Source organism: Panthera pardus, unplaced genomic scaffold (assembly GCF_024362965.1).
Source record: "Panthera pardus isolate Hobbes unplaced genomic scaffold, ASM2436296v1 HiC_scaffold_24, whole genome shotgun sequence".
NCBI classification, from domain to species: domain Eukaryota; kingdom Metazoa; phylum Chordata; class Mammalia; order Carnivora; family Felidae; genus Panthera; species Panthera pardus.
The window spans coordinates 20,197,572-20,217,130 of NW_026526810.1; the positions used below are offsets into that span (position 1 = coordinate 20,197,572).

Consider the following 19,559-nt stretch of genomic DNA (forward strand, 5'->3'; position numbering starts at 1 on the left):
CTTCTGCGCTGCAAAGGAAACAATCAAGGAAACTAAAAGGCAACCAACGGAATGGGAAAAGATATTTGCAAATGACATATCGGACAAAGGGCTAGTATCCAAAATCTATAAAGAACTCACCAAACTCCACACCCGAAAAACAAATAATCCAGTGAAGAAATGGGCAGAAAACATGAATAGACACTTCTCTAAAGAAGACATGCGGATGGCCAACAGGCACATGAAAAGATGCTCAACGTCACTCCTCATCAGGGAAATACAAATCAAAACCACACTCAGATATCACCTCACGCCAGTCAGAGTGGCTAAAATGAACAAATCAGGAGACTATAGATGCTGGAGAGGATGTGGAGAAATGGGAACCCTCTTGCACTATTGGTGGGAATGCAAACTGGTGCAGCCACTCTGGAAAACAGTGTGGAGTTTCCTCAAAAAATTAAAAATAGACCTACCCTATCACCCAGCAGTACCACTGCTAGGAATTTACCCAAGGGATACAGGAATACTGATGCAGAGGGGCACTTGTACCCCAATGTTTATAGCAGCACTCTCAACAATAGCCAAATTGTGGAAAAAGCCTAAATGTCCTTCAACTGATGAATGGATGAAGAAATTGTGGTTTATATACACAATGGAGTACTACGTGGCAATGAGAAAGAATGAAATATGGCCCTTGTAGCAATGTGGATGGAACTGGAGAGTGTGATGCTAAGTGAAATAATTCATACAGAGAAAGACAGATACCATATGTTTTCACTCTTATGTGGATCCTGAGAACTTAACAGAAACCCATGGGGGAGGGGAAGGAAAAAAAATGAGGATAGAGTGGGAGAGAGCGAAACCATGAGAGGCTCTTAAAAACTGAGAACAAACTGAGGGTTTTTGGGGGGCAGTGGGAGGGAGGGAAGCGTTGGTTGGGCATTGAAGAGGGCACCTTTTGAGATGAACACTGGGTGTTGTATGGAAACCAATTTGACAATAAATTTCATATATTAAAAAAAAAAGAAAGGCAAAGTGTGATAGTGAGATTGTAGAGAAACTGGAATACTATTACACTGCCAGTGAGAATGTAAAATGGTACAGTCACTGTGAAAAGCATTTTTACAGTTTCTTAAGAAGCTAAACTTATGATAAAACCTAGCATATATCTCAAAGACATGAAAATATATTCCACATGAAGACTTACACACAAATTTACACAAATGTTTATGATAGTAATATTCATAATGTTCAAAATTGGAAAGTACAAATATTCATCAAATGGTATCCACAAAGTGGAATGCTATTCAGCAATAAAACAAATGAGCTAAAATACATACAAAGACATGGATGAACCAACATTATTATCATTATTCTAATTAAAGAAAGCAGACAGAAAAAACTATGATTTTTCCTATATATGATTCCTTTGGATGAAATGTATAGGAAAGGCAAATAAATAGACAGAAAAAAATAGTGATTGCCTAAATCTGGAGTCAAGAGCTAGAATTAATCGTAAATAGACATGTGGGATCTTTTTTGGATGATGGAAATGTTCTAAACTTATTAAAATCATTAAATTGTAAACTTACCATGTGAATATTATGATATGTAAATTATACCTCAATAAAGTTGTTTTTAAAATTCCATTGTTTACTACATCAACAAAGTGAAGTATAAAATATGGAAAAATATGCCCAAAACCCAGATGAGATAGAAATTTATACCTGGAGTAAACATGTATTTGAGGCAGAGACTTTCAAAGTCCAATCATTAAAACAGTAACCAGAATTTTCCCCTCCATATTCTATGTGTTCAGTGTGGAAAGAACACCCTGAAAAAAAAAAGCTGAATGTTTTGAGTGTGAAACTGAGGATTTAGAATATAATTCACAACCCCCACAGACTTGGAGGGACTGATTACATCTACACAATCCATTAGGAGCAAAGATGTAGATTACAAAACTTCAAAGGCCCTGTCTTAAAGACAATGGTGGGAGGAGTATCAAAGTTTTATTACACAGAAGAATTAAAACCAAATGGGTCTACCATCAGTAAGTTAATTAATGTGAGATATTTGGTGTGCTTGAGATATCCTTTAGGGAGTAGTATTTTTCTATTTCAGCAAACCTTGTATTTGAAGAGGACACAAGTTCATAAATCAAGTCTCAAGATTGAATAATAATGTGAATAATTTTTTGAATACATTTCATAACAACTATTACCAAAATAATATTCACTCTTTTTTATGTAGTCTTTTCCATGATAACATAGAATATTTAGTTAAATATTACACAAAATGAAATAGATCATCAAGATAATATCACCCTGTCAATTTCCTGTAACAAGTCACTCAGCTCTAAACACAACTTAGAGCAAATTCTACTTTATGGAAAATGAAATTAGAGCAAGTTTATAAATCACAAAGATAATTTTTAAAAACAACAACCAAATAAACAATTTATCAGAAAATATTTAGGTGGCTGAAATAAAACCTGGTTTAACTTAAAATAGTCTATTTATAAACTCCATCATTTCCCCCATGTTAAATAAGTGGAAAGACTATAGACTTAGGCTTTTTTCATTCGCACAATAAAGTATGAAACATAAAAGTCAGATAAAGGATTACATTGCAAGAATTCTAAAGTCTTACCTCCATTAGAACAAAAAGTGCTGCAAAGAACAGAAGAGTTGCCCATTCCACTCGATGTAGAATTATCTCAAAATCATGGATATCAGCTAAAATTAGCAACCAGATGGCACCCATAATAGCAATCCACCCTGGAAAACAAATAAGTGGACATACCGACATAGATGTAATTCAAATGCTAACACACTAAGATTTTATCTTCTGATCATTTTCTTTATTGAAGAAAATTTATATTCTGCAAACTAAACATATTTAAAATGTACAATTTATATTTTGGCTAATATATGTACCCATAAAACCAATAATCAAGATAATGAACATATTCACTATCCCTAGCATTTTACTAATGTCCACGTTCTTGTATCCCTTCTATCTCCCCCTGTTACCCTACTCTATGTCCAGGAATACATCTTTTCTTTCAATATAGATTAGTTTACATTTTCTATATTTTCTATAAATGTAATCATACAGCATTCATTCTTTTGTCTGATTGCTTCCATTTCAGCACAACTATTTTAAGATTCTTCAGGGTTGGTGTGTGGCTCAATAGCTCATTATTTTGTATTATTTACTAGTATGCTATAGCATGACCATGACACAGTGTACATATCTATTCACTGTTGATGGGATGTTTGGATTGCTTCCATTATTTGACTATTACAAATGAATGTGCTATTAACTTTCATATACAATTATCTGTATGTACCTATGTTTTCAGTTCCCTTGGGAAAATACCTAGGAATGGACTAGTTGATCATATGATAGATTAATATTATAGGATGTTTGTGTTTCACGAAACTATGAAACTGTTTTCCAAAATGGCTGTAACATTTTACAACACCACCAACAGTATATGAGAATTCCATTTCCTTCACATTTTCAACACTGGGTCAGCCTTTTTTAATTTTAGACATTCCAATGAGTATGAAGGGTATTTATTTTAGTTTCAAGTTGTATTTCTCTAATGACTAATGATGAACTTTTTTCTCATGTAGCTATTTGCCATCCATAGATCTTCTTTTGTGAAGTTTATGTTAAAATAGTCTGCACATATTTTAATGAGTAGAGCAAATAAAACCCAAAATAAGTAGAAGAAAACTAAGAATAAGGACTGGAGCAGGAATAAGTGAAATAGAAAATAGAAAAATATTAGAGAAAATCAATGCCACAAAATGTTGGCTCTTAGAGAAAATCAAGAAGACTGATAAACCTTAGCCAATCTGAATAAGATGAAACATGAGAAGACAAAATTTGCCAATATCAAGAATAAGGACAATGACATGTCTATCAATTCTATAGACATAAAAATAGTACTAGTTTTTTATACCTGCCATAACAAATTGCCACAAGTGTAGTGGCTTAAAATAAAACCTACTTCTAATATCACAGTGTTCATATATCAGAAGTATAGCGGGCTCAGCTACATTTCTCACTAGAGCCTCATCAAGACAAAATCAAGGTGTTGGCAGGGCTGAATTCCTTTCTGGAGGCTCTAGGAGAGAATCTGTTTTTTTATTCTTTCAAGTTGCCGACATTCAATCCCTTACAGCCTTGAGACTGAGGCCCTGGAGCACCTGGGTGGTGCAGTGGGTTAAGTGTCCAACTTTGGCTCAGGTCATGATCTCACAGCTCCTGAGTTCAAGCCCTGCATCAGGCTCTGTGCTGACAGCTCAGAGCCTGGAGCCTGCTTCAGATTCCGTGTCTCCTTCTCTGTCTGCCCCTCCCCAACTTGTGCTGTCTCTCTATGTCCCTCAAAAAATAAATACATGCAAAAAAATTATAAAAAATTAAAAATTAAAAAAAAAAAAGACTGAGGTCCCAATTTCCTTGCTGCTGTCATCCAAGAGTTGTTCTTAGCTTCTAGAGGCCATTCAAACTTCCTGGCTCATGACCGCTCCCCCCCAACTTCATCTATCATCAAAGCCAGCAATGGTAGGTAAAGTCCCTCTCAAATTTCAAACTGACTCTTCTGTCTTCACTCCTACTTTTAAGGGCCCATGTGATTACACTAGGCCCATCTACATAATCCAGGAAAATCTCCTGGACTAAAAGTGAGGAGATGGACAAACATTTGTCATGCCAATGGATGTCAAAAGAAAGTGAAAGTAACAATACCTATTTAAAACAAACTAGATTTTAAACCAAAGACTGTAACATGAGAGGAAGAAGGGCACTATAATAAAAGGGACTATCCAATAAGAAGGTCTAACAATTATAAATACTTGTGCCCCCAACTTTATAGAAAACAAATATATAAAACTAATAACAAACATAAAGGAACTTATTAAAAGTAATACAATAATAGTAAGGAATTTTAAAACCTTACCTACATAAATGGACAGATTATCTAGGCAGAAAATCAACAAGGAACAATGGCTATGAATGACACACTGGACCAGACAGACTTAATAGATATATCCAGGACATTTCATCCTAAAGCAGCAGGATACACATTCTTTTCAAGTGCACATGGGACATGGGACGTTCTCCAAAATATACCACATACTAGGTCACACATCAGGCCTCAATAAGTACAAAAAGACTGACATCATATCATGCATATTTTCTGACCACGATGCTGTGAAACTTAAAGTAAACCACAAGAAAAAATTTGGAAAGACTACAAATACATGGAGGTTAAACAAAATGCTACTAACAAATGAATGGGTCAACAAGAAAATTAAAGAAGGAATAAAAATACGCCTGGAAACAAATTAAAATGAAAACACTATGGTCCAAAACCACTTGGGATGCAGCAAAAGAGATCATAAGACATAAGTATATAGCAATAGAGGCCTGTATCAAGAATCGAGAAAAATCTCAAATAAACGACTTACATTACACCTAAAGGAACTAGAAAAACAACAACAAACAAAGCCTAAAGCCAGCAGAAGAAGGGAAATAATAAAAATTAGAACAGAAATAAGTGATATAGAAACAAAAAAGATAATAGAACAGATCAATGAAACCAGGAGCTGGTTCTCTGGAAAAAGTTAAGACAAATCCCTAGCAAGACTTATCAAAAGAAAAAAATAAAAGGGACCCAAATGAATAAAATCACAAATATGAGAGGAGAAAATAACAACCAGCACCACAGAAATACAAATAACTATAAGAGAATATCATGAAAAATCATATGGCAACAAATTGGACAACCTGGAAGAAATGGATAAATTTCTAGAAACATGTGAAGTATCAAAACTAAAACAAGAATAAATAGAAAACTTAAACAGACCAATAACCAGAAAATAAATTGAATCAGTAATCAAAAACCTCCCAACAAACAAATGTCCAGGACCAGATGGCTTCATAGGGGAGTCCTATTCTACTGAACAGTTTGAGAAGACTTAATACCTATTATTCTCAAACTATTTCAAAAAATATAAATGGAAGGAAATTTTCCACTCATTCTATGGGTCCATCATTACCCTGATTCCAAAACCAGATGAAGACTCCACTAAAAAGAGAACTATGGGCCAATATCCCTGAGGAACATGGATGTGAAAATTCTCAACAAAATACTAGCAAATCAAATCCAACAGCACATTAAAAGAACCATTCACTACAATCAAGTGGGATTTATTCCTGGGCTGCAAGAGTGATTCAACATTTACAAATCTATCAATGTGATACATCATATTAATAAAAGAAAGTATAAGAACCATATGGTCCTCTCAACAGATGCAGAAAAAGCATTTAGCAAAGTACAATATCCATTCATAATAAAAACCCTCAACAAAGTAGGGTTAGAGGGAACATCCCTCAACATAATAAAGGTCATATGTGAAAAATCCACAGCTAATATCTTCAATGGGGAAAAACTGAGAGCTTTACCTCTACAGTGAAGAAAATGACAGGGATGTCTATTCTCACATTGAACATAATAGTGGAAGTCCTAGCCATAGCAATCAGAAAATAAAAAGAAATAAAAGGCATCCAAATTATCAAGGAAGAAGTCAAACTTTCACTATTTGTGGATATGATATTCTATACAGAAAACCCAAAAGACTCCACCAAAATATTTCTAGAACTGCTACGTGAATTCAGTAAAGTTGCAGTATACAAATCAATGTATAGAAATCTCTTCCATTTCTATACACCAATTATGAAAGCATCAGAAAGAGAAATCAAGAATCAATCCCATTTACAACTGTACCAAAAACATAGATACCTAGAAATAAACTTAAACAAGAGGTGAAAGACCTGTACTCTGAAAAGTATAAAACACTGAAGAAAGAAATTAAAGATGACCCAAAGAAATTTAAAAATTTCATGCTTTTGGATTGGAAGAACAAACATTTTTAAAATGCCTATACTACCCAAAGCAATCTACACATTTAATGAAATCCCTATCAAAATACCACCAGCAAGATGGGGAGGGAAGATGGCGGCGTAGGAGGACGCTGGGCTCACCGCGCGTCCTGCTGATCACTTAGATTCCACCTACACCTGTCTAAAGAACCCAGAAAACCACCAGAGGATTAGCAGAACGGAGTCTCCAGAGCCAAGCTCAGATGAGAGGCCCACGGAAGAGGGTAGGAAGGGCGGCGAGGCGGTGCCCGCTCCACGGACTGGCAGGAGGGAGCCGGGGCGGAGGGGCGGCTCGCCGGCCAAGCAGAGCCCCCGAGTCTGGCTGGCAAAAGTGGAGGGGCGAGACGGATTGTGTTCCGACAGCAAGCGTGACTTAGCGTCTGGGAGGTCATAAGTTAACAGCTCTGCTCAGAAAGCAGGAAGGCTGGAGGACAAAGGGAGGGAGAGCTGCTGAGCCCCCGGACGGCAGAGCTCAGCTCGTCGGGGAACAAAGGCGCTCACCAGCGCCATCTCTCCCGCCCATCCCCCAGCCAAAATCCCAAAGGGAACCAGTTCCTGCCAGGGAACTTGCTCACTCCGCGCAAACACCCAACTCTGTGCTTCTGCGGAGCCAAACCTCCGGCAGCGGACCTGACTCCCTCCTGCTGCCACAGGGCCCCTCCTGAAGTGGATCACCTAAGGAGAAGTGAGCTAAGCCTGCCCCTCCTGCCCCTGTGCACCTTGCCTACCCACCCCAGCTAATACACCAGATCCCCAGCAACACAAGCCTGGCAGTGTGCAAGTAGCCCAGACTGGCCACGCCACCCCACAGTGAATCCCGCCCCTAGGAGAGGGGAAGAGAAGGCACACACCAGTCTGACTGTGGCCCCAGCGGTGGGCTGGGGGCAGACATCAGGTCGGACTGCGGCCCAGCCCACCAACTCCAGTTATACACCACATCACAGGGGAAGTGCCCTGCAGGTCCTCACCACTCCAGGGACTATCCAAAATGACCAAACGGAAGAATTCCCCTCAGAAGAATCTCCAGGAAATAACAACAGCTAATGAACTGATCAAAAAGGATTTAAATAATATAACAGAAAGTGAATTTAGAAAAATAGTCATAAAATTAATCGCTGGGCTTGAAAACAGTATACAGGACAGCAGGGAATCTCTTGCCACAGAGATCAAGGGACTAAGGAACAGTCACGAGGAGCTGAAAAGCGCTTTAAACAAAATGCAAAACAAAATGGAAATGACGACAGCTCGGATTGAAGAGGCAGAGGAGAGAATAGGTGAACTAGAAGATAAAGTTATGGAAAAAGAGGAAGCTGAGAGAAAGAGAGATAAAAAAATCCGGGAGTATGAGGGGAAAGTTAGAGAACTAATTGATACACTAAAAAGAAATAATATACGCATAATTTGTATCCCAGAGGAGGAAGAGAGAGGGAAAGGTGCTGAAGGGGGACTTGAAGAAATTATAGCTGAGAACTTCCCTGAACTGGTGAAGGAAAAAGGCATTGAAATCCAAGAGGCACAGAGAACTCCCTTCAGATGTAACTTGAATCGATCTTCTGCACGACATATCATAGTGAAACTGGCAAAATACAAGGATAAAGAGAAAATTCTAAAAGCAGCAAGGGATAAACATGCCCTCACATATAAAGGGAGACCTATAAGAATTGTGACTGATCTCTCCGTTGAAACTTGGCAGGCCAGAAAGGCTTGGCACGATATCTTCAGTGTGCTAAACAGAAAAAATATGCAGCCGAGAATCCTTTATCCAGCAAGTCTGTCATTTAGAATAGAAGGAGAGATAAAGGTCTTCCCAAACAAACAAAAACTGAAGGAATTCATCACCACTAAACCAGCCCTGCAAGAGATCCTAAGGGGAATCCTGTGAGACAAAGTACCAGAGACATCGCTACAAGCATAAAACATACAGACATCACAATGACTCTAAACCTGTATCTTTCTATAATAACACTGAAGGTAAATGGATTAAATGCGCCAACCAAAAGACATAGGGTATCAGAATGGATAAAAAAACAAGACCCATCTATTTGCTGTCTACAAGAGACTCATTTTAGATCTGAGGACACCTTTAGATTGAGAGTGAGGGGATGGAGAACTATTTATCATGCTCCTGGAAGCCAAGAGAAAGCTGGAGTAGCCATACTTATATCAGACAAACTAGACTTTAAATTAAAGGCTGTAACAAGAGATGAAGAAGGGCATTATATAATAATTACAGTGTCTATCCATCAGGAAGAGCTAACAATTATAAATGTCTATGCGCCGAATACCGGAGCCCCCAAATATGTAAAACAACTACTCATAAACATAAGCAACCTTATTGATAAGAATGGGGTCATTGCAGGGGACTTTAACACCCCACTTACAGAAATGGATAGATCATCTAGACACACAGTCAATAAAGAAATAAGGGCCCTGAATGGTACATTGGATCAGATGGACTTGACAGATATACTTAGAACTCTGCATCCCAAAGCAACAGAATATACTTTCTTCTCGAGTGCACATGGAACATTCTCCAAGATAGATCATATACTGGGTCACAAAACAGCCCTTCATAAGTTTACAAGAATTGAAATTATACCATGCATACTTTCAGACCACAATGCTATGAAGCTTGAAATCAACCACAGGAAAAAGTCTGGAAAACCTCCAAAAGCATGGAGGTTAAAGAACACCCTACTAACGAATGAGTGGGTCAACCAGGCAATTAGAGAAGAAATTTATAAATATATGGAAACAAACGAAAATGAAAATACAACAATCCAAACACTTTGGGACGCAGCAAAGGCAGTCCTGAGAGGAAAATACATTGCAATCCAGGCCTATCTCAAGAAACAAGAAAAATCCCAAATACAAAATCTAACAGCACACCTAAAGGAAATAGAAGCAGAACAGCAAAGGCAGCCTAAACCCAGCAGAAGAAGAGAAATAATAAAGATCAGAGGAGAAATAAACAATATAGAATCTAAAAAAACGGTAGAGCAGATCAACGAAACCAAGAGTTGGTTTTTTGAAAAAATAAACAAAATTGACAAACCTCTAGCCAGGCTTCTCAAAAAGAAAAGGGAGATGACCCAAATAGATAAAATCATGAATGAAAATGGAATTATTACAACCAATCCCTCAGAGATACAAACAATTATCAGGGAATATTATGAAAAATTATATGCCAACAAATTGGACAACCTGGAAGAAATGGACAAATTCCTAAACACCCACACTCTTCCAAAACTCAATCAGGAGGAAATAGAAAGCTTGAACAGATCCATAACCAGCGAAGAAATTGAATCAGTTATCAAAAATCTCCCAACAAATAAGAGTCCAGGACCAGATGGCTTCCCAGGGGAGTTCTACAAGACGTTTAAAGCAGAGATAATACCTATCCTTCTCAAGCTATTCCAAGAAATAGAAAGGGAAGGAAAACTTCCAGACTCATTCTAGGAAGCCAGTATTACTTTGATTCCTAAACCAGACAGAGACCCAGTAAAAAAAAGAGAACTACAGGCCAATATCCCTGATGAATATGGATGCAAAAATTCTCAATAAGATACTAGCAAATCAAATTCAACAGCATATAAAAAGAATTATTCACCATGATCAAGTGGGATTCATGCCTGGGATGCAGGGCTGGTTCAACATTCACAAATCGATCAACGTGATACATCACATTAACAAAAAAAAAGAGAAGAACCATATGATCCTGTCAATCGATGCAGAAAAGGCCTTTGACAAAATCCAGCACCCTTTCTTAATAAAAACCCTTGCGAAAGTCGGGATAGAAGGAACATACTTAAAGATCATAAAAGCTATTTATGAAAAGCCCACAGCTAACATTATCCTCAACGGGGAAAAACTGAGAGCTTTTTCCCTGAGATCAGGAACACGACAGGGATGCCCACTCTCACCGCTGTTGTTTAACATAGTGCTGGAAGTTCTAGCTTCAGCAATCAAACAACAAAAGGAAATCAAAGGCATCAAAATCGGCAAAGATGAAGTCAAGCTTTCGCTTTTTGCGGATGACATGATATTATACATGGAAAATCCGATAGACTCCACCAAAAGTCTGCTAGAACTGATACATGAATTCAGCAAAGTTGCAGGATACAAAATCAATGTACAGAAATCAGTTGCATTCTTATACACTAACAACGAGGCAACAGAAAGACAAATAGAGAAACTGATCCCATTCACAATTGCACCAAGAAGCATAAAATACCTAGGAATAAATCTAACCAAAGATGTAAAAGATCTGTATGCTGACAACTATAGAAAGCTTATGCAGGTAATTGAAGAAGATATAAAGAAATGGAAAGACATTCCCTGCTCATGGATTGGAAGAATAAATATTGTCAAAATGTCAATACTACCCAAAGCTATCTACACATTCAATGCAATCCCAATCAAAATTGCACCAGCATTCTTCTCGAAACTAGAACAAGCAATCCTAAAATTCATATGGAACCACAAAAGGCCCCGAATAGCCAAAGTAATTTTGAAGAAGAAGACCAAAGCAGGAGGCATCACAATCCCAGACTTTAGCCTCTACTACAAAGCTGTCATCATCAAGACAGCATGGTATGGGCATAAAAACAGACACATAGACCAATGGAATAGAATAGAAACCCCAGAACTAGACCCACAAACGTATGGCCAACTCATCTTTGACAAAGCAGGAAAGAACATCCAATGGAAAAAAGACAGTCTCTTTAACAAATGGTGCTGGGAGAACTGGACAGCAACATGCAGAAGGTTGAAACTAGACCACTTTCTCACACCATTCACAAAAATAAACTCAAAATGGATAAAGGACCTGAATGTGAGACAGGAAACCATCAAAACCTTAGAGGAGAAAGCAGGAAAAGACCTCTCTGACCTCAACCGTAGCAATCTCTTACTCGGCACATCCCCAAAGGCAAGGGAATTAAAAGCAAAAGTGAATTACTGGGACCTTATGAAGATAAAAAGCTTCTGCACAGCAAAGGAAACAACCAACAAAACTAAAAGGCAACCAACGGAATGGGAAAAGATATTTGCAAATGACACATCGGACAAAGGGCTAGTATCCAAAATCTATAAAGAGCTCATCAAACTCCACACCAGAAAAACAAATAACCCAGTGAAGAAATGGGCAGAAAACATGAATAGACACTTCTCTAAAGAAGACATCCGGATGGCCAACAGGCACATGAAAAGATGTTCAACGTCGCTCCTTATCAGGGAAATACAAATCAAAACCACACTCAGATACCACCTCACGCCAGTCAGAGTGGCCAAAATGAAGAACTCAGGAGACTATAGATGCTGGAGAGGATGTGGAGAAACAGGAACCCTCTTGCACTGTTGGTGGGAATGCAAATTGGTGCAGCCGCTCTGGAAAGCAGTGTGGAGGTTCCTCAGAAAATTAAAAATAGACCTACCCTATCACCCAGCAGTACCACTGCTAGGAATTTATCCAAGGGATACAGGAGTACTGATGCATAGGGGCACCTGTACCCCAATGTTTATAGCGGCACTCTCAACAATAGCCAAATTATGGAAAGAGCCTAAATGTCCATCAACTGATGAATGGATAAAGAAATTGTGGTTTATATACACAATGGAATACTACGTGGCAATGAGAAAAAATGAAATATGGCCTTTTGTAGCAACATGGATGGAACTGGAGAGTGTGATGCTAAGTGAAATAAGCCATACAGAGAAAGACAGATACCATATCGTTTCACTCCTATGTGGATCCTGAGAAACATAACAGAAACCCATGGGGGAGGGGAAGGAAAAAAAAAAAAAAGAGGTTAGAGTGGGAGAGAGCCAAAGCATAAGAGACTGTTAAAAACTGAGAACAAACTGAGGGTTGATGGGGGGTGGGAGGGAGGGCAGGGTGGGAAGGAGGGCAGGGTGGGTGATGGGTATTGAGGAGGGCACCTTTTGGGATGAGCACTGGGTGTTGTATGGAAACCAATTTGACAGTAAATTTCATATATTAAAAAATAAAAAAAAATAAAAATAAATAAAAAAAAATTAAAAAAGAAGGTGAAACCAAAAAAAAAAAAAAAAAAAAAGAAAATCAAAGCTGGAGGTATCACAATTCTGGACATCAAGTTATATTACAAAGCTGTAGTGATCAAAACAGTATGGTACTGGCACAAAATCAGGCACATAGATTGATAGAACAAAACAGAAAGCCCAACTATAATTAGGGGTGAAAAACAGAAAATAACGAGCGTTGGAGAAGATGTGGAAAATCGAGACTCTCATACATTGCTGGTGGGAAAAAAAATGATATAACTGTTGTGGAAAACAAATTAGTGGTTCCTCAAAAAGCTAATCATAGAACTACCATATGACCCAGCAATTCCACTCCCAGGCATATACCCAAAAGAACTGAAATTAGGAACTCAAACAGATACCTTTATACCACGGTAACATTATTCACAACAGCAAAAAAGTAGAAACAGCCCAAGTATCTATCAACAGATGAATGGGTAAGCAAAATGTGGTATATATACAGAAAATGTAATATTATTCAGTCACAAAAAGAAATGAAGTTCTGATACATGCTATGATGTGAATTAATCATGAAAACATTATTCTCATTGAAATAAGCCAGACACAAAAGGACAAATATTGTATGATTCCACTTATATGCAATATCTAGAATAGGTAATTTACCTAAATTTGGAATTTACCTAAATTCATAGAGATGGAAGGTAGATCATAGGTTACCAGGGGCTGAGGATTCAGGGGAAGAGAATGAGGAATTAATGTTTAATTTAATTCTATTAGGGTGATGAAAGGTTTTAGAAATAATTGTGGTAATGGTTATACAACACGGTGAATGTAATTAATATCACTGAGTTATGCACTTTAAAATGTATAAAGTGGCAAATTTTATGTGATATATTTTAACACAATAAAAATAACAGAAGAAGGATACATTGGGAAATGCATTGTAATTTAGCATTCATGAAGTAGACCAGAAGGCCTTATATAGGATGCAGAGGTATTGGAACCTCAATTGTAGACAGAGGGAAATCACTGAAGTTTTTGTAAGTGAAGGAGCTGGAGTGGCATAATTTTTCCATGTGTATAGCTATCTTTGCCTGATTAGATTTCGTTACCTTTCTCTGAATTCTTCATAGCACCTACCACAGTTCTTTTTTTTTAAGGATTTATTGGTTTTTTAAATTAAAAAAATTTTTTTTTAATTTTCCCAGTTTTGTAATTTGTTTCAGGAGGAGAATTTAGTGGTCCGTCACTTACATATAACACCCAATGCACATCACAAGTGTCCTCCTTAATACCCAACACCCATTTAGCCCATCTCACCACTACACCCCCTCCAGCTACCCTCAATGAGCACCTACCACAGTTCTAAAGACAATTATTGTTTACCTGTTCCATCATTTATGATGGCTGATTCTTTGATTGCTCTCTTAAAGATAAGATTTCTTTAAATTCCCAGTAAAAAAATTTTCATCAGTTGCACTTTCCCTGGATAATGTTTTTCTACAACCAGAAATGGCATCACATTGTTTGCTCTGCCATATGGCAGTAAGAATATCTGAGTCAGTAAAAATACAAGTTATTGTTCCTGATCCTAAGAGAAACTTCAGTCAGGAAATAAGATGGAAGCTCCACTAGGACTCTCTACATGGTTCTATTTTCACTTAACAATTTGTAGAGGCTTGAATTTTCCTCCAGCTGAAACTCCTGTCATAGCACTCATCAATCCAACTTCAGAACAGGTTCTATATTCACAGAGCCTTGCTGTGTCATAAAAATTCCCTGAAATAACCTCTAATTGAATGAGGTCTCACCTTGTCCCAGCAAAGCCTCAATTTCTCCCTTAATTTTAATCATATTGTCTGCAGAGCCAGCAGCACTAATCCAACTGCCTAAGCACAAGCATATCTGCTTGGTAATGCCTGGTTACTTTACTGAGGAGTTAAAGTGGCACCTTCTAACAGGTTTCCCTGGGTCACTATTAGAAACATTCCATTCTGTTCTCATTCAGCACTGGCTCCTCAGTGATAGCCAGCAAGTGATAAATGATGAAGTGGTGGGTTCTTTTATAATGTGCTGGAAGAAAAAGCCAGAGATGAGAACATCACAATTTCAGGCTTTACATTCTATTACAAATACTAACAATGTGACATTGAGACTCTTCTAAAAATTAAAAATTCAGTTGACTGAAGATGGATAAGACTAAAAAGCAACATTACCTAAGCTCTATTTATCTTATGGAGCTTCTGTCCAACACCTTCCATGAATAAGCATTAATCTCTTACCAAGTGCTTTACCATTCCTTAAAATGAAACCTCTGATGAGGGGCTCTGTACTTTCTCATTCAAATCCCCCAACAGAGCCAAGTTTCAAAGCAAAACAAAGAACTAATGGGACTTTTCCCTCCAATTCCTAAGGCCCTGGTCAGAAAGATTCAACGGAAAGTAGAACAAGGTTTCCACCACTCATTAAGCAAGCGTCCTTGACATAGGCATGTGCTGGTCACCTCACAGCAAACTAGCCTGTGGGAAAAACAAAAACAAAAACAAAAAGCTCAGGCTCCCAAAGATTAATGGTTTTTCTTCAGCCTGCTGGGGACAAAACCAGGATTCAATCCCCATTCCGTGAGAACTGCTTTCCATTCTACCTAGTTGGATTCATCTCATGTGCTCAGTCTTTAGATGGAATGCTTTCACTACTTAAAAATAAGCCTTGTAATTCCACTTATTAAACCTCTCCCCAAAAGGTGGCTTGTTTCATGTACTCATAAATGTAACTCAATTTTGTTCTATCTGAAACCTTGCAATCTTTTATAAAGAACATATTATCCATACAGAAGTGCTGATTCCTAGGGCCACATGTATCCCAATGTTTACAGCAGCACTTTCAACAATAGCCCAATTATGGAAAGAGCCCAAATGTCCATCAACTGATGAATGGATACAGAAGATGTGATTTATATATACAATGGAACACTACTTGGCAATGAGAAATAATGAAATCCTGACATTTGCAGTAATGTGGATGGAACTGGAGGGTGTTATGTTAAGTGAAATAAGTCAGTCAGAGAAAGACAGATATCATATGTTTTCACTTATATGTGGAACTTGAGAAACTTAACAGAAGACCATGGGGAAAGGGAAGGGGAAAAAATAGTTTCAAACAGAGAGGGATGCAAACCATACGAGACTCTTAAATACAGAGAACAAACTGAGGGTTGATGGTTGTGGGGAGGAATGGGTGATGGGCATTGAGGATGGCACTTGTTGGGATGAGCACTGGGTGTTGTATGTAAGCGATGAATTACAGGAATCTACCCCCCAAACCAAAAGCACACTGTATACACTGTATGTCAGCTAATTTGACAATAAATTTTATATAAAAGAATGAAAGAGAGAAAGAAAGAAAGAAGAAAGAAAGAAAGAAGAAGAAAGAAAAGAAAGAAAGAAAGAAAGAAAGAAAGAAAGAAAGAAAGAAAGAAAGAAAAAGAATATAAAAGAAAAAAAACCCATATTGTCTATGTTCCTTGCTCTGAACATTTTTCAGGAGCCTCTGATCAAAAGCAATACTGTTCTGATAAATCTATTACTTATAGTTAACATGAACTAACCTATATGTCTTAAGCCACACAGGATGCATCTCTAGAGAATATCTCAACAGTTATATGCCTCATAACCGCCCTTCAAACCAGGACACCTCACAAAAGGACTATGTGTACTGGATACAGTAAAAGCCACTCTGCCTGCCCTGCTTTGGTGAGGTATCTCATGTTTATTGTCCATGAACTACCTAAAATAGGCCACAAGAGATTTATCATAAATAATCAAGGACTTTTGTGTTCACAGAAACACTGTGGTTGTCTGTGGAGTAGTTTTAGACCTACTACTGACCCTGTCCCGAGTCTCCAGGATGAAAACCCAATGCCTTCTCCTGGGGAGCTCATAGTTAACAGTTGTGTGAGCAGGTGGGACAAGCAGCATGGGATGAGTTGGATTACAAAGTTATAGGAAGCTGAGTCACCAAGAGGTTAAGTTCTATTAACTATGCATAGGGCAACTGCCTGGGACAAAAAGGAGAGGGTACCTTACTGCCTGAAACTAATATATAGCCTGCACAGGTTTCCTCTCATGAGAAAAGTTCTCTTCTTTCTAGCTTCCCTTCAAAATCAAGCAAAAGCAAGACCATTTTTCATCAACCTACATTTTCCTGAGCTGCTTAGCAATCAGCCTAAACTGTTTTTTCGCATCACACTCAATTGTGTACCAGGCCTTGTTTCTAAGATCTCTGTCCATATTAAGTGATTCAGTCCTCACAGAAACCTCAGGGGTTAGGGGTACTTAGGCACAACAGGTAACCACAGGTATCAAGTATTGGAGCTATGTTTAAAGCCAGGGTGATCTGGCTCCAGATCTGCCCTCTCCCTACTCAATCCAGGGAAGTGGCTGTAAAGAACCCAAGGTTCTTTCTGTGGCTGTGAAATCAAAGCTCAGAGTGAAGTTAATGACTTCTTTTCAACACCTGGAAGCTTCCATGTGACTTCTAATCAGGCTTAGGAAATACCATGATTGCATCAAGTCAATAGTTTAAAAGAGCTGAAGTTGGGAAGAATAAAGGTGATTGAAATATAAGTGATTCTAATTCTAAGCATTTTGATTCAAACAAAGTTTCCACCAATATTGACAGGTGAAAGTAGATCCAGGAGACCTTGCTGAGCTGCTCTTTCCTATCCATGGTCCACTGTCCCAACCAACTCTCTGCCCCAGAAGCTGACTTGTGTGGACCACATAAAAAATTTCTCATGTCCAGGATTCTAGCTGGCCTTTGCCAAAGGAGAGCCCCATAGGAGATAGCATTGGGGTGAGAGAGGATTCCACATTTCATTACTTTGGATCCCTCCCTACAGGGTCTTTCCACTAAAGATCTCACAGCTGTTCTCAAGGTGGCCTTGTCATCACATCTTTCTAGTTACTAGGAATCTCCATCCTCTCTTCCTTTCTCTCTCTCTTTCACTTTCTTCCCACATCCCCCATCTCTCTCTCTTTGTCTCTCTCTCTCTCTCTCTCTGTGCCTCTCTGTCTCTATTTGTCTCTCTTTTCCCCTCTCTCTCTGTGCCTGTCTCTCTGTCTCTATTTGTCTCTCTTTTCCTCTCTCTCTCTCTCTCTCTCTCTCATACACACACACACACACACACACACACACACACACAAACACACACACACACAAACTAGCTCTAGGACACCACACTACCCTTTGTGGATCCTTCCACCTTGCCCACACCTTGGTAAATACCCGCATTACTAAATCCTCCAAATTAACAAGTTGGAGTAGACCATCTATTTTCTGGTAGGACCCTGACTGATACAGTGAATGCATCTATTAAACCGTTTTATAAACATTTTAATTGAACTATAGCATACATGCAGAAAAAATACACTGATTTTTTTTAAAGGTCTTTTTAGTTTTTTTTAACGTTTATTTATTTTTGAGACAGAGAAAGACAGAGCATGAACGGGGGAGGGGCAGAGAGAGGGAGACACAGAATTGGAAGCAGGCTCCAGGCTCGAGCCATCAGCCCAGAGCCCGATGAGGGGCTTGAACTCACGGACCGCGAGATCGTGACCTGAGCTGAAGTCGGACGCTCAACTAACTGAGCCACCCAGGCGCCCCCTAAAAAATACATTGATTTTAAATAAAAAATATAGCTCAATTACAAAAGAAATACATGCATGTAACCTCCCAGGGCAAGAAACAGAACAATTATCAATATTCCAAAGCCCATTTAGATTTCCTCTATTCCTACATTCTCCCTTTCACTCCCTGACTCCTAACACCATAGACTAGATTTGCCTGTTCCTGAATTTTTTATACATAAAATCATGTAGTATGTACTCTTTTCTATGAAACTTTTCTTTTGCTAAACATGTCTGTGAGTTTCAGCGATGTGGTTACAATTGCAGTAATATATTTATTTTTATTTCTTTTTTTAATGTTTATTTATTTTGATACAGAAAGACTGAGCACATGTGAGTGAACAGAGGAGGACAGAGAAAATCCTAAGCAGGCTCCACACTATCAGTGCCTGATGCAAGGCTTGAGCTCACCAACCTTGAGATCATGACCTGAGCCAAAATCAAGAGTTGGTTGCTTAGCTAACTGAGCTACCCAGGCACCTCAGATTTATTTCTATTTTTAATAGTATCACCCTGTATGATTATCCCACAATTTATCTATTCTAGGATTGACAGATATGTGAATTGCATCTAGCTTGAGGCTATTATAAATAATGGTGTTATGAGCGTTTTCAAATGTTTTTTGGTGTGCATATGTACCCATTTCTGTTGGTAATATAACGAAGAACAAACTTTATGGGCAACAAACTTTAAAGAACAAACTTTAGTAGATGCTGCCAAACTCTGTACAAATTTACAATCTTATCAGCAATATATAACATTTCTTGTTGCTCTACATTCTCTCAACACTTGCTAATGTCAATCTTTAAAATTTTAGCCACTTATGTGTGTATATATAATGGTATCTTTTTGTGGTTTAAAATCATATTTTACTGATGACTTATGAGAAAAAGCACCTTTTCATATGCT

At 38.1% G+C, this 19,559-nt stretch overlaps 1 protein-coding gene across 1 annotated transcript in view; it reads right to left on the reverse strand.

Moving 5' to 3' along the window:
- OCA2 (OCA2 melanosomal transmembrane protein) overlaps window positions 1–19,559 on the reverse strand; it is a 516,689-nt gene that overhangs the window by 245,597 nt on the left and 251,533 nt on the right. Inside the window, exon 19 of the mRNA XM_053888812.1 lies at window positions 2,632–2,759. Within this exon, the coding sequence (XP_053744787.1) occupies window positions 2,632–2,759 (128 nt within the window). The remainder of the gene's footprint in view (window positions 1–2,631; window positions 2,760–19,559) is intronic.